The 16,602-nt window shown below is 40.5% G+C and overlaps 1 protein-coding gene across 1 annotated transcript; it reads right to left on the bottom strand.

Moving 5' to 3' along the window:
* Nucleotides 1-1,340: 1,340 nt before the first annotated feature.
* KIAA1551 (KIAA1551 ortholog) lies at nt 1,341-9,062 on the bottom strand. Its single transcript, XM_009077517.1, has 4 exons — nt 4,904-9,062; nt 3,458-4,624; nt 2,631-2,705; nt 1,341-1,483 (listed from the first exon to the last, which is right to left on the bottom strand). Exons 1-4 carry the CDS (start codon nt 9,060-9,062, stop codon nt 1,341-1,343), a joined length of 5,544 nt encoding a protein of 1,847 aa, XP_009075765.1.
* Nucleotides 9,063-16,602: the final 7,540 nt, after the last annotated feature.

Here is a 16,602-nt window from a genome sequence, read left to right as displayed (position 1 = left end):
GAAGGCTGGTTTAGTACACAGTCAATTCCAAGTTTGACCAGGAACCAGAACCAAACATATTCTGAAGAGCACAGAACACATTTCTGATGTTTCCTGAAATGTAACTACATGCTGTTAGGATTTCACTAGAAAAATCTTGGGCTTAAGTCCAGTTCTCACTTGCAACTACTTCCTTTCAAGAAGGAAGATCCAGCACCTTATGCTGCTTTTGATGTAAAGGAATCTTCAACGCCTATTTAACTAACTGCAATGAACACAACTTCATACTTTTAAACTAAAAATAAAAAAAAAAGAAAAAAATAGACATGGCATAGTCCTCAAAAGTTTATTTCACGTATAAAAATCATTCAATGAAATATCTACAGGTTTTTCTTTCAGCATAAAGTTTTAACAAGATAGGAAGAACCAAGTACCAAATATCTGGAAAAATATTATCTGATTCAAAATTTTGAACAATAATGAAAAGGCACTTAAACAAAAGATACCCAGCAACAAATATAACTCTTATGTCACACTGAACGTGCAAACATTATCTAACACTTTACAAAGAAATTAATTTACAGTCTGGTTAAACTGAGCAACATAGTCCAGACAAGAGTGAATTCAAACTCCCTGCACTTTCAAGTGTAAAGAAAGAAGAGAGAGAGGAAAAAAAACCAAGAGAAGTCTTCAGTAAACTAAGTTTACAGCACTGCGTTCAAATTAAGAACTCAAAGTTCAATTTGTACAAGTTCCACAAAAAGAAATGTAACAAAACTGGGTAGCAGCATAAGTACTTCATAAATACCCATGACTGATTTGAGGGATATATATTTGTATTCCCAGTTAAATAAAAAAGTTTCTACAAAAAACAGAAAGCATATTTAGAAGCAAAACAATCACACTGGCACAAGTGGAAAATAAAAGTGTAATGCTTGAGAATCCACTGCAATCCCTTTCCAGTAGGAATATTCTTCCACTGCCAGCAATGGAAAGTACCACAAGTACAAGTTTTCAACAAGCAGAAAAGGAAATAGGCTATGACAATTTAAATGAGCTTGATCTTTTTTTGGTCAAGATTCTACTCCTCTATCTTAAAAAAGAAATAAATTCAAATATGCCAAAAGAAACAACACATTTAACAACTGCATTTGCAGCACCAAAGCATATTTGTGCAATAAATACAGAATGTTTATTATTCACAAATATGAGGCAAATGGGGGGGAAATTCCCAACACCTACCAAAAAAAACATGGAGTTTTTACAATTATTTAGCAATATAAACAGAAAAAAAACATCTTAGTGTTAGCATCATTTTTTTCTCAGTGATACTGAATAAGACCTTTGATGCAGGAGTGCTATCAAGACTTTTGCATATTTTTTTCCAGATACATTTTCCTGTAGGTCTGAAATACCTCTTTTGAGTCTTTCATTGGAATGTGAAGAGTCTCACCATCTCCATCGAGGATCTGTATAGCTGTATCAAGGGGAATACTGTCCTCAGCTGCAAGACAGACAAGCAGGTTAAAGCAAGAGTCTGAGTCTGAAATGACTCCACTCCTTACGCACGTGGTACTTAAGGCCATCCAGTATCAAGAAGGATGCCACAAACTTCCTTCCTACAGCACCAGACACCTCAGATTTCAATCTCCAACGCATCTTTAAGCACCAAATGGCCATTTGGGTGTCCTCTTTGCAAGAGAGATTTCTGAAGATTGAGAAAGGTGTGACAGAGTATGTGCATTTGTGAAAGTAAGAGAAGAGACAAGAGGATGGGCTAAAAGGATGGCAGACACAGGCAACAGCAATAGAAGATGCAAATGTTACAGAGTATGTTGTTTGTATTAACACCACAGCACAGATAGGAGCATGCAAGTCCTCTGCTGACAGCTAAGAAGAGCATGGCAACAAGGCTACAGCAAACTGAATGCACCATTTTGTTTCTGTTAGACCAGCAGGAAAACAAGACTATAGCTAGAAAGATACTTAAAGCAAAGAAACAAAGATAGCTGGAAGCAACCTCACCCAAGATTTACAAAGGATGGAACAAACAAGATCCTGAGATGAAAGATGCAACTGTTATAACAGTTGACTCCCAAAGGTATAAAAGACCATACAAAAAGCAATTTGCCAATCAAGAAAAACAAGGAAGATGTAGTGGTGGCCCCACTTTTCCTCTTTGTATCACACAAGCAATCCTGTCCAGACTGCTGGGACACACTGGTCCTGGGACTTGGAGCACAGGTGTAACCGTGGACAGCAGCAACTTACTGTGAATGCCATTTCTAAAGTCTCACACTAGATTTTGCCACGTCACTTCCTACACTTTAAAGTGTGAAAGAACTAGTTTGGCCTTCACCTACAGTTCAAAACTGTACTTGAATGTTGTTACCAGTGCTACATCCAACTCAATGGCACACAGGTGTGCGGGAAAACTTCAACAATATCCAACAACATATTCATACAGCAATAAAAAGCTCCACAAGTTTTGGAACTCATATGTCTACTCTACAGTATCCATTTCATCAGCAGAACTAGTCAAGAACAAGTTAAAATACTTTATTAAGGTTTGCTACTGTAAAGGAACACTGAAAACCAAGCAAAGAGTATTTAACTTCTATTTCAACCCGGATACTCAAAAGTCATTTCACCTGTAGAGATTTCTTCCAGTTTCTTTTGCTTCACTGGTTGGCATTTTAACCAGTCTTCTTTTTTACTCTTGACACCTAAATAGAAAATTTGAAAAAAAATGATTTTGAGATTCCTATATCACAAGCTTTGGTCTCGATTCAGCATCATGTTTTAACACATATATTAACACATGCAAAAGGAAATTTCCTTTGGGTACGAAAATGACTGCGAGGGCTGGTATGTACAACTTCAGATGTGGTTTTACCTAAGAATCAAATGCAGCATTTGACATAAATATGCTTCACAATGCACCATGTAAAATGTCTAAATATTTGGGATGGGGAAGAAGAGAAGAAAAAAAGGCAGCTTAAAGCAAAGGTGGCAAAGGTTATGGAGACTGTCTGCAGAGTATGTCTGGCTCAAGCTCTCTCTCTTCCTTGATGTCACAAAAGATTTCTCCCTCCGCTGTCTACACAGCCAGACTTACATACAGCCAGGTGAGCACTGAATACAGATCAGATCACCTTTGGTAATTATGCCAGGAGAACCTGCTCTCTAAGAACAAGCCAAGCTATCTTCTACAAGTAGATTAGAAAGCCTTCTCACAAAGTTACACAAAGCCGCCGCGTTCTAAAGCACTTGAACTTCATTCTGTAAAACTTACAGAAAAAAACATTACATTGAAGGAAAAGTCTTGTTTTTCAGCTACCACCTGTCAGGGAGCTAGCTGTCTCAAACCTCAGCTTCTAAAGTCTCATCTTTTCACTGTCTACAGTTTTGTGCAACACAAATTTAAAAGGAGCACATACTTTCTACTTACAAATTAATAACCATAATAGAGTCATACCTGCTACAGTGACTTTATCTCCTTCCACAGAATTCTCTGTAGCTAAGCTTTCTTCATCAGTGGTTGGACTTCTGAACAGTATCTCTGGACACAGCTTAAATTCAAGGACTTCCTGTGTGCATGATTTCTCAGCTGCCAAGGCAGACACATCACTTTTCGCATCACTGTTTTGTGATGCTTTGGTCTTTTTGTGCCAGACAGGTCTGACCGGTGATGTCTCTAATTTTGTCAGATATATACGTTCCTGTGCTGTACGTTTAAATGCAACTCTGTTCAGGTAGTGTTTTTTTGGTTCCTTTTGAAGATGCAATTTTAATCTGCTATTTCTTCTATTTAAGTATAGCAGATTTTTATCAGGAAACATTTTCTCAGAGCACTTGTCCTTGTTTTGACTGTCAAGACGTCTCTCCTTGTTAGAAAAGTAGTTTTTAGACATGGTAGAAGATCGAGTCCTTTTTCTCTGCACTTTAAGCACAGAGCGATCTGTTAAGGAACTCTTTGGTTTCCGGCCATTTTCGCCATTCAGCTTTTTAGCTTTGTCAGTATTTACCACACAATTATGTGAAAGCTGCTTGGAATTCTTTGCTTCAGATTGTGTAAGTCTTTCCTCTTCCAACTTTGCTTTCTTAAGGTCTCTTTTCCCAATCATATTTTCCTTCATCTTCCGTTTGTATGACTGCTCCTGCGAAGGATTAACTTTCACAGATTTATGCTGAGAATATTTTGTGTTTCTTGACTTCAAGTCTATAGCAGCAAAATATGAGAACTTTATGGCATCAGTTCGGTAACTATTCAGCTTTTGATCTTTTATCTCTGCTGGTAATGTGGATTTCTCTTGGATGTTAATTCCCATGTCTGGCCTAAGCATCTCGTTTTGTTTCATGCAGTTCTGTCCTTCAGCTTTGTCTTCACAAGTTTTCATTTTTTTTCCTTGATTGACTTCAGAGTGCTTAATGTCAACACTTTCTGACTTCACAAATTTGTGAATGTCCATTTTGGATTTCGTGGCCAAATCTGTTTTGGTTTCATCTTTTGAAAGGGATTTAGTTTTGGCAACTTTATTTCTGGATGACTTTGCCATGTTGCCTGTGTGTGCAAGACCAGCTTTCTCTGACATCTCTTTTGAGATTGTCTGCTGTTCTTTTATACCAGAAGGAAATTCTTTGCCTGACAATGTGCTTCCTTTGTCAATCTGTAGCTCTTTCTCACAGCTAGTGCTTTTATATTTGTCAGCATCCTGGTTCTCAGAGGAATTAAGTGGTCCGTTTTTTTCTTGTTGTGTTCCGAGCGGTTGGCATTCAGAATTAAATTCTTTGCCTGACAATGTGCTTCCTTTGTCAATCTGTAGCTCTTTCTCACAGCTACTGCTTTGACATTTGTCAGCATCCTTGTTTTCAGAGGAATTAAGTGGTCCATTTTTTTCTTGTTGTGTTGTAAGCGGTTCGCATTCAGAATTAAATTCTTTGCCTGACAATGGGCCTTCTTTGTCAATCTGCAGCTCTTTCTCACAGCTACTGCTTTGATATTTGTCAGCATCCTGGTTTTCAGAGGAATTCAGAGGTCCAATTTTTTCTTCTTGTGTTGCAAGCAGCTGGCATTCATTATTCACCTTTGGCCTAGCTTTTATGTTCATTGAAGAGGTGTTCATTGAATGCTCATCGCAAGTATATTTTTCATTTTTGTTGATACTGTCTGTGATTTTTTCAGAAGTTGTCAGGTTTACCACTGTACAGTGTTTCTCTAGTAGGGCATCGGATTTACTGTTGTTTTCTTGTTTCTCTGAAGAGCTACTGTTTTCAGCTTTTGAAAGCTGACAGTCATTTTTCTCTGAGCCAGATGCTCCTAATATACAGGGACAATGTGGCATTTCAGATGCTGCAGACAGACAAGCCGCTAAAGAACAATCTTCTTCTTTTTTTTCCCTAGGGCTAGAGGTTTCTTGTGGGGTTTTTTCCTTCTCACATAGACTCTCAGTAGGATGGACACTGCTTTCAACATTCTCCTTCTCAGCTGAAGCCTTTTCTGACTGCTGACTTGCTGCTTTCTTGCTGTCACTAGATGGACACTGGTTCTGTTCAGGAAACAGTTCTTGAATCTGACCGGAACTTAACACTGCAAATTTTGTCTGATCTACTGGGTCCTTCAAATGAGAACTCTTGTCACTAATTTTAATCTCTTTATGAGGTCGATTCACCTTCCCCTCAGCTACTGAATAATTTTTTGCTGGTTCTTTCCTTAGCATATCAGTAACTTCAATGCCACATGGAAACTCTTTCATTAGTTCAGACAGCTGATTGCTTAGATAATGACTAGGTTCTGCTCCAGAAGAGCTCACCTCTTTTTCTGTGCTTTTTTTACTGGACATGGAATTTTGTTTATTCTGGTCTTCTGGAACAGTGAATGCATTTGTTTCACCAGTTATATCAATAGACACATCTAGTGAATTATGAGCTAACTTCTGGTTTGTATTAGCAAGACTTTCTAAGTTATTTTCAGGATTCTTGAGAGATGCCTTGAGTGACATTTTTCGTTTGGAGGTAGAAACTGTTTTAACAGGATTGCCACTGCTTTCTTTCTCCACATGACTAGTTGTGATACCATGCAAAATCTTATCTGCTTTACTCATGCAGCCTGGTGATTCTTCCAACATCTTCTGCAGCAAACTTTCTCTTAGGAGAGTGTTATTGCTCAGCTCATTTTTACACATGTCCCGCAATTGGTCCTTTTGCTTTTTATCAGATGCCTTTCCTTCTGATGCAGGTGTCTCATAGACTGACCTGAAGATACCTGCTATTTGTGGATTATAAAATGTATCACCTTCAACAAGAGAACATACACTAGAAATACAAAACATCTGATTTTCCAGCACAGCTGTGGATGTATCACCTGTCTCTAATACAGTTCTATGGACTATTACATCTTCTTGCATGATTTTACTAGGAAAATTTATGCCTGATTCAGGAAGATAAGGTTTGGTTTGTAATCCAAGCTTCAGATTTTCTCTGGAATCTTGTGCAGATTGACTAACTTTCTTTTGGTTTTCATCATATGAATCATTTACACTGGTTTTTACTATTCTGTTTTCACCACCTGATTTGATCTGTGGCAAATGTGAGTCCACTTTCTCTTCCAGAACACAACCACTGGATGATGACCAAGCAGTTTCTCTTGCTCCTTTGCCAGTATTTACCACACTTAAACCGTTTCTTCCCCATTCTTGCAAGCTACATATGTTTCCCGAGTCGATCACTGGACAGGTTTTACCTTCAGATGTTGGAATTTCATCTGCCTGCTCACTCTCTGTTCTTTGTCCAGAAAGTACTAAAGGAGAGACAACTGCAACTTGAGGTTCAAAATTCTTTACCAAATTGGAACTTGATGTATCAAGTTTTTGTTCTACAGAGGTAGTTGTTATAGGTAAAACTGCTTCGCCCATATCAAGCAGAACATCATTTTGTTCTCTTTTCTGTGTGTTTTGGCTGTTGGGTGAAATCTGATTTGCTGTGGGGCTTTCATTTGACTGGCTATTTTGCACACTTAGAGAGTCTGATGAATGCTTCATCCCCAAGCTCAGGCATGCAGATAGCTCTTCCACAGAGTAACTGCAATTGCTTTGTTTATGGGATGTATCTTCAGTAAATGGCATCATTTTCTGAGCTACCTCACTCTGGAATTTAGCTTCACCAGCTCCAGTTGTTTCTGATACAGGAGAGTTTGTGTTAACCATAGATGCCTTCTCACCTTTCAAACTTTCTACATTCTTCACACCATTGTCTTTTAGCAAGCTTCCACCAGAGACAGATGTATCGATCAGTGTTTTTTCATTAGACAGGAGACTAGTCAGTATTTTATCAGCAGTAGCACCAGCTGTCTTCTCTTTCAATATATTTGTGCTGCTCAGTACAAACTGAAAAAACGATGAGTTCTCAGGGTAGTGTTGCACACTCTTTGATGCAACTGTGTCAGAGCCACCTGCTTGACTAAAACATGAAGCACTGTTTGAAGCAGTCACGGTTTCTCCAGGAGAAGCCAAGGCATATGCATCCCTTTGTTCCAAGGTGGAAATGCTCTCAAGATTGTTTAATTGAGCTGGGAGTTTGCTCTGAGAGAGAATAGGAGCAGAGCTTGATGAAAGGCTTCCCTGCTCCACCTGAGGGTTACCTTGAGGCACTTTTCTTTCTTCATGTGAAATCTTAAGCATTGGACTCTCTGTCCCCACTGTTTCAGATGTGGAAGGTGGCACATTTTGGTTGGGCACCCGTGGAAGACAATTAGCAAGAGCACACTGATAACTTGGAGGAGGAGGGAGAGTACTTTTTTCATTTTTTGAAGCTAAGAATTTCTGTCTATAATGCTGAATCTTTTCAAGCAGGGCCCTTTTGTTTTTAACACTGGTCTGCCTCTTAACTTCCCAAGCTAGTCTGGACTTTGCAAACGTTCTTTCATCAGCTGCTGCTGAAGAAATTTGAGAATTAACAGGCCCATTCGTTAAACTATTAGTCTGGCTTTCTTGAACTGAAGCAGGATCACACGGTGGCTTTGAAGAAAAAGCTTCTATTTCTTTCACAATATCAAACAGTTCTTTGGGAACAGCAGGGGATGGCACAGACATTTCATTAAAAGACTGATTCACATTTCCACTTGAATTACTGACATTCAAGACTGGTTGACTGAGTTCCCCAGATTGCTGCTTCTGACAGTGTTGCTGAATACTGTTAAAACCAGAAGCATTTTTTGGATCTGATGGGCACCTCTGTTGGCTAAGCGTGTATCCACTAGGTACGTTTTGTACTTCCTGTAATAGACCTATTGAAGATTGTGCTGCAGCTCTTGAAACACAGTTGGCAGGCAACAAAGATGGTGCAGAACATCTGCTAGGAACTTCTGGTCCCATCTGACTTGGTTGATATTGTGGAGGTTGTACATTTGTTTCGGTATTTTGATTGAGTGAGTGCGAAACTTTATACTGAGTATTGGAATGAAACGTTTGGGTTTGGACAGGTTGCCCGGATGTACCAAGAGAGAGAGAATTATTCTGGGAAGGAATACCACTTTGATATAACGGTGCAGGTCTCATAGAATTATGCTGCAGTATTTGTGGCTGCAGAGTGTAAGTGTCTGTAGCAACATACTGAGGTTCCCAAGGTACATTCCTTACGTTATTCCCGGTACTCATTTGAGAAGACAGGGGAGGTAAATTTCTATAGGAATAAGCATGGGCATTAGAGATTGGCCAAGAAGTCTGAGTCATCTCTGCTGGCAAATGTGATTTCTGAATGGGAGGTTTCGGAGCTATGGGCATCTGTGGATATCGTTTAACTGCAAATTTTGATGTAAAAAAATTATTACCAGCTACAGATACTTCTGGCAAAGTCTGATCTGAAGTTCTGAATCCTTCGGCATTTGCAAGAGGGAAGGCAACACTGCTAGTCGGCAAATACATGAGCTGGTTATTTCCAACATAAACACATGTATTTTTAGAGGAATTGGCATTTGTCTGAGGAAAGACATGTTCATTAGAAAGCAACTGAGTACAACATGATGCTTCACTTGGTGGGTTTGGATTTGTACCAGCATTCTGGAGTGGTCCTATAGTCCAGTCCATCTTCCCACGATTTCTTTTTCTTCAGGCAAAATGCTTTAAAAAAAAATTTGAAATAATTACAACCTTAACCTTTTGATCAAAACCAGTTTCACTAAGAAGTGATTTACAATGCATTACGAACAGAATTGTTGAAATTTAATTGCTAGGCAGGAGAGCAATCCCACTGGCACATCCCGGGGACATCACTGCTGTCAGTGTCAAGTTGCATAAATTATTTCCCAGAACACACTTAAGGTACAAAAAGTGCAGCAAGTGACAATTCTATCGACTCTCTAATGACTAACGAAATCCTCACATTATTCTGCTAATTTTATTATCATTCAACTTTTTAATCTAATGATAGACTGCTCTATTTACCTTCTCACTCCAAAACAATGGAAAAAAACTCAAGTTTTTTGTATAATGTGACACAGTAGGCAATGTTTAAGAGCTGAGCACAAAGAAGCACCTTCAAAATAAAATACAGGCCAGAGTTTTCAGTCAACACTCGACTTCCATATTACCTTCAAATACAACAAAATAAATGAAAAAATTAATTTGGGTTCAGTAAAAGTCTCTTATAATAATGTGGCACACTAGGTTTTATTTTAATTTTGAGAAATATGCCTCTGCCTCCAGTGAGCTACAAGCAAAGCACCCCTAATTCTGTTGGTAGTGTTAACTTATGCAGCTGGGAGAAGGCATGAAGCATGGAGATGACAGCATCACTTCTGCTACTGCAGCACATAAACCTTCAGGAGGTGACCAAGTCACAAATCTCCAAGTGTTCATGTGTTATATTCCAGAATGGACATCAATGACCAACAAGCCCAACTGGGTGAGCATGTTACTTCTGAAAGACCTCTGTAAAGTTGTTAGAGACAATGTCTTCAAAGCCAAACACTAGTCTTCAAAGGTCTTCCCAGTCTTCAAAAAAGCACAAAAATCCCCATGACTGTCTGCATTTCAACAAGTTCTTCTCAGTATGGTCAAACCCAGGTAGGCCAGAATAAACACTTCTCTTTGTGCAGGGTGTTAAGACAACTTCTTGACAAAATGTTTTGTGCCACTTCAAAATGTTTTGTGCCACTTCTCCCGGTTCACCCAAGGCTCCTGACTTTCCTTCCTGATTTCAAATTTGGGAATCAGAAGCATCACTTACAGCTCATCTGTACGACCCAGTGTTACCATTTTCCAGGTGTTATTTTCAAGATTCAAAGATAGCTCTATCTTTACATTCTCTGCTCTCACAGGACACCAGTAACAAAAGAAAACTGGAAAACAAAGTTGCGTATGAAATTTGTAAAAAGACATCAACATCAGTGTTAAGGCAGTACTCACAGTGATGCAGGAATCTTAGATGACAAAACACACTTCTACATCCAAGGCAAAGATTTCAGACTGCTAATGGTACACTGGACAGTTCCTGAAAAATAATCAGGGGATAAAACAACTATGTCCTTGAATTAAATAACTGCTGAAGCAACTTAATATATTTACATTTTCTAGCAACATGACTGAGGTAGGCAAACAAGACTAAGATGCCAACCAGTAGTAACTGTAAAATCTTTGCTAGAGAAGGAACTTAGGCTACAGGCAACACACAATTCCACCAAGAGCAAAGTAACAATTCTCACCACTGTCAAGACCGTAAAAATGAGTACAATCTTAGTTCATCATCATTATTACACAGATTAAGAAAATTGAATTTGCAACTTTAATCACAACCTTAAAAGTTCCTGTAAAACTTTAATACAATGAAATATGCTATTTTAAATAGTGGTATTTGACAGAAAGTCCTTGTCTTAGGAAAATGTTCAGTACCAGTACAAGACTCTGAGATAAAACAAGACTATTCCTCACACACGCCTGCTTCACTCCATCTACTTTCTCACCTGGATCACAAGCCTCAGAAATCTTCAGCAACTACAACACAGCAACTGTCAATTTCTGATTGACAGCACATAGAAAGAGAATGAAGAGACACCCACATGGAATGCAGAAGCAACATCACAGCTCTTCAACAAATCTATGTGGCTAAAATGCCCACATCCAGACTTCTCCATCCAGTCCATTTCCTTTTCCGTACCGCCAGAGACTCCTGTTCACTCACCCTCAGGCATGGCTGGGCAACCTTTCCTGCTTAACCTTTGCAACTTCATGGTCAGTAGGTTGCACAGGCAGAAGCTGGAGCTCTGTGCAAAAGCTCATGAAACCTACAAGTCTGACAACATCTGCAATGCACTTTGTTGCATCACTTTCCTTATCTTCCCATGAGAACTCTGTAACAACCAGAACAGATCAATCCTCTGGGACAACATCCAGTTTTACTCCTACGAGCTCTCTCTTCTACACCTCTGCTTTTTCAGCTGCAGTCATTTGAGATTGCACAATTTCTGAAAAGAACACAGTATTCCCACTTCAAAGAAAAACTACAAAGAGACTCCTTGACCAAACTCTTCTCTGCACCTGACACCCTTAGAGGGATGTGTAGCATAGACATGAGCCCTGGCATTATGCAGCCAGGTCACTATGACCACGCTTTTCCCCACTGAGTCTCCTGAGAAAGAGGTAGAAATGTGGGGTTAGTATTGTATTACATGGTATTTCTGAGGACAGAAAGGAAAGAAGCAGCACAGAATGAAGCAGAGGTGGGATATGATGCCTAAACAGCAAGTCCAGATAGCACGTCATGACTCAACAACAAAAGCCAGACAGTCAGACTGGGAAAAATTTTAATTCCCCAAGATCCATTGGCTGGAGGAGCTGCTCATCTGAAGAAGCCCTGCCCTGTTTCCTGATGGCCTGCCTGCCTGATAACCATGCTCATGCAAATCTTTGCAGACTCCAATATTAAGATTTGGATTAAGATGGATTTACTGAATTAAGTTTATCCCAGTATTAGTGCATTACTGGCTTTAATGTCATTTTGCCCCTGATTAGTGTATTACTGATTGAAATTTGTGACTGTACCGTTGCTATTTTGAGATAAACGGTTCATCCCTAAAGCTGCTGGTCTGCTGTCTGTTACTATATCCCAATCTAACTTGACCAGGCTGCATAAAGTATCCCCACTCCAGTGTCAACAGAGGGATTCAACACATGGCATTATGACTGGCCTCAGCCTTGCAGCAGGTGCCTGAACTGTTTCAGGGCCATGCCCAGCCTGTGGGTGCCAGATATTCTTATGGAACTAACCTGTTCCCTTGTTTGATTAGAGAAAGTCAGAAAGATATATGCATGAAGGGAAGGTTACCCTGCTGTGCTGGTCTGGTAAGACACAGGACGGTTTGACTGATTCCCCAATGTGAAATTAAGGCACAAACAAGGTCTGATACTACCGTTGAGTGAGATTTTATTACTGGTCACACAACAAGGAGAAGGGGTGATAAAGTCAGAAACAGGAAAGGGGGAAGTAAGCAAGATTTGAGATGCAAAAGTAGGGATAGTCACCACCATGGATCCAGCAGCATTCTGATGAACAGTAGAGGTCTTTTCTTCGGTGGTGGGTGCACACACAGTCTCTGGATGCTGGTGCTTTTGTATAGGGCTCTACCAGGGCACTGACTGTTCAGCTCCCCTAGAGTTGCTGGGTCAGCACATAGTGATTCCCAGCACAGGCACACTAATGTTTCCTTGCAAATATCCTGGGGAAGTTGTGGTCCAGGTGCAGATAGAGATTTCTGGTGGACAAGGGAATTTCCTTTTATCTCGGGAAAGCTGCAGTTCAGCAGCAGCTTGAGATTCTTGGTGAACAGTGGAGTCCCATCATTTCCTGGGAAAGCTACTGCAGTCAGAGCTTTACAGTGGCTTGTTATTTCCTGTGCTTTCAGTCCAGCTACAGCTAGGGATATAGGCAGAATTTCCTGTCCAGCTATGGCTAAAGACATCCTGTTTTTTGTTTCTCAGTTCTCCACACCTGCCTATTTGTCTCAACAATGTTGAGCACTATTCAAATGCAGCTGATGCCCAGGTTATCTCCCTACAAGCAAGAAGTATTTGAAATTCAGCAGAACACTTAGGCTGAAACAGATAGAACTCTACAACCCCTGTCTGTGTTAGAAGCCTTCAGGTGACTGTGGAGAAATCAAGAGGACCACACAGTCCCTGTAATGGCAATACCTGCCCAGGAAAAAGTTGACAGGCAGCTAGAAACTGCCTAAAAGTGAGTTTCTGAAACAAAAATTGATCAAGACTACCTTCTTGAAGCCTTGGGCTTACAAATCAGACCAACTACTGAGTATGATGCCAATGGAGGCATTGTACCCGTATCTTTGTGTGCCTTTTCACAGGTCTAAAACCTAGTCAAATCAGGCAAGCGCTATCACAAATCTGTTACTATGTGTTATATAGCCTAAATTCTAAGTATGTCATGTGACAGGGGAATACCACATGAATTTCAGAATCAGAAGCCTGGACCTTCCCCTCCAGGGTCTGGAATCCAACTACAAACTCCATTGGAAACTACAGACTATCTTTCGGCTATCACTAGCATATGCTCCAAGATAAAGGGCCTGAGAGGCTGAGGGTTCCTGACCAAGGTTCCCTGCTTCCTGGGACAGTTCCACAAATTTGGAATTAAGCACAGGTAGGCTCATTATCAACCATTCTTTAGATGCAGTCCCTGTGTGCCAGATGAAGTCCTATCAAGTCATCATCCATCTGAGGCTCAGCAGCACCCAATAGTTAAAAAGAGTCCTGATCCACTCAGAGTGCATTAATGTCAACAGACACAGTACACAGCACCACATGGTCCCAACTATTAATGAAGTTAGTTTCTGCTATGCTCATTCTGTCTTCTCTGTGAAGACACAGCTACAGCTACCAGCAAATGTCCTTGCATACAGCTAAAAGTCCCCCTTAGCTTGTGCAAAGAGGTCCTGACCCTAGGAGTCTTGAAGTGTGGAAAGCCTGTTTGGGCCCAGGTATCCCCAAACAGGTAGCCCAGAATTCCAACACTTGTTTTACTGGCTTCTGTCAGCAACCTGTCCATGCTGCACCTGTTCCCACAGGGTGCAGCTTACAGGGACTTCCCATATAGAGGTAGATGGTATCTTCATCTGTGTACCCTCATGGGCAGTCAAAATTCTTCAGTTGATCACAACAAAGGGGACCACCTCACTCACCCTCCACAGTAGTCCATGGGATCACAGGAGCCCCTTCAGGCCTTCCCAAGGGCAATCAAGTGCGACTTCCCTAAGAGCCAGCCAGCTTGAGGATCTGCAGTTATTGGGAGGTTCTAATCTCCACTGTGGAATAACTCAAATGCAATTCTGGTCAGGTCCGAACAGCAGCAGTTTCTTACTGTTATAAATACGGCCACTCTGGTCATTTCATCAGCAAGGCATTTTATTAATCTGTTCGATATGGAGCAAGACAGCAGCACTGGGTGCGTGGGGAGTCTCCGCTCCACCAATATGCACACCAGCAAATACAAACAAGGTGTATTTATTCTTCCCACTCATACATATTCATAAGTTTTAATACATGAATGTTAATTAATTCTTGGAAATCCCCTCTATGTTTTGTTTCTTCGTTTCCACGTCGCATCACTGTTTCCGAACAGGCATGCCCCAAATTCGGTGGTCGTCTGGCTCCTCTAGATATGTAGGCTCATATTCAGTCAGCATTCAGTTATGCAACTATCTGTGGTTTATGCGTGTCCTTCTGTTAAACTGCAACACTCCTCTGTCTAATCTCCACTCTACACCAGGCAACCTCCTGCACTGGCCCCAGGGCAACACACCACACTGGCAAGGAGACACTACACACATCCACATTTCAATACATGAACCATATTGACATTTCTCACATCCCTCGCCTTTTTCTTTAATTCATTGATTCGTGTTTTAGCTTTAGACTCAGCTAAGACTATTTGAATACGAGTTTTATCTTTTCTTTTGTCGGATAGTATCATTAATTTGTGGGCTTTTCCTGCTGTGGCTAATTCTGGGTCAATGGGCATTGTGGATATTTGCATGCCCTGAATTACTGTGTGTATCAGCCTGATAAAGCATGGAATTAGACAGGGGATAAACAATAATCCCAACATTGAACAAAGTAATAAGAATCCTAGTTTTCTCCACCGGGTACTTCCAAACAGTTGATTCCACCAAGAATTTTGAAGTACTGGGTTCCATTTCTGTATTGGTACATGGGCCAAGCATTTAACATCATCCGCAATCTTGGTAATCATTTCCTCATTTTCATCTATTTGTAAACAACAATCTGAGGTATTCCATTTCCCACATACTCCTAATCTAATAATTCAATTTCACATATAAATAGGGGTTCTATAACCCCAACTTCCATCTTGGGCCCATAATATTCTATTATGCGTTGGGGAGGCCATTCACCATCTTTCGACATTTGAGTTCCGCCCACTAAAACTCATTTGCTTCTCGGATTTACCTGCTCAGACAGGGGTATTCCTAAAACATTACCTTTCTTCTTTGGTAATAGGAAAAAATCCTGGTTGGATGACTCCTATGGTACATGTATCCCTCCAGGTGGATGGTAATTTTCCATATGCTCTCTTGCCGCAGATCCAAAACATTCCTTCCGGAGCCTCCCAAGACCAAACAGCGTTCTCAAGTTGCTCCCCGTAACTTTTTTAAGTTTCTGTCTCTTAAAAAGGGTGAGCCTTTATATTGCTTATGTTACACCAAAATGCCATTTCTCAGTCTTGATATATACAATTAGTTAGATTCTGTTTTCCCCAATGCCCTTTGGATTCCTTTGGCCACCACCAAGAGTGGGTGGAATTTGTGGTATATATGCTCTTACAAGGGGTATCTCCTACTTTCATGTAGAAGTTTCCACCTTGCGTTGAGGGGTATTCATACCCTATAACATCATTTGATAACACCCAGCCTTCAGGTCATAGCATAGTTTTAACTATTTGTGTCTTATTCCAGGCTAAAATTTGAGGTATTGTTAATCCTTCTCCTCTCCATGGCCATTGCGCTATCATTTGAGTGCCTCCACAAATCCAGCAATTAGACACATTTAGTTCAGCAACTATTCTCTGCATCACGTCCAAAACCAGGTTGTGTCCTAAGGTGGGCAAATCCATCCCCTAAATGTGGGTTTTCAAAGTGTCATATAAACTCCTGTTTTTATTTGCTTTATAGCCCTTCTGAATTTCTTTAAGGTGAATCGTAGTGTTTTTCACTAACTGTTCTTTATATTGATCTTGTATTCCTCCTCCATCAGTATAACCCCACACACCAGATTTCGTAAAACATATCCAGTTCTCCCCACAGGGACAAGTGAGGGAAGTAGTGGGTGCGAATCCAAGTTTCCCTAAATTTTCTGCCACGCAGAATTCTCGGCCTCCCATGGTGCAAGATGATAAGGTGTTCGAATTATAGCATCCTCGACTGATATGAGTATGGCTCACAAAGGATGTCTCTGTTCTTCCTTTGAATTTTATTGTTTGGTAGCATTTTTCACATGGATTGGCATCCGCCAAGACAGATTATCCATAGTATCAGAGGTCCAGTAAAGCACACTCCTCTGCCCCTCCAACCTACTGGGCTGCCACCAGCAGTGGGTTGTA

The sequence above is a fragment of the Acanthisitta chloris genome, unplaced genomic scaffold (assembly GCF_000695815.1).
Source record: "Acanthisitta chloris isolate BGI_N310 unplaced genomic scaffold, ASM69581v1 scaffold16386, whole genome shotgun sequence".
NCBI lineage: Eukaryota > Metazoa > Chordata > Aves > Passeriformes > Acanthisittidae > Acanthisitta > Acanthisitta chloris.
The sequence above is the reverse complement of the archived record's forward strand: the minus strand, read 5'-3'. Positions and strand labels throughout refer to the sequence as shown.

Bases quoted from the DNA above. Each gene is read 5' to 3' on its own strand.
- KIAA1551 (XM_009077517.1), bottom strand. From the start codon at position 9,062: ATGGACTGGACTATAGGACCACTCCAGAATGCTGGTACAAATCCAAAC. The intron at 4,625-4,903 runs GCGAACCGCTTA...GCACATTGTCAG, and splicing joins CAAAGAATTTAATTCTGAAT to GCAAAGAATTTCCTTCTGGT. The intron at 1,484-2,630 runs GTGAAATGACTT...TCTGTCTTGCAG, and splicing joins ACTGGAAGAAATCTCTACAG to CTGAGGACAGTATTCCCCTT.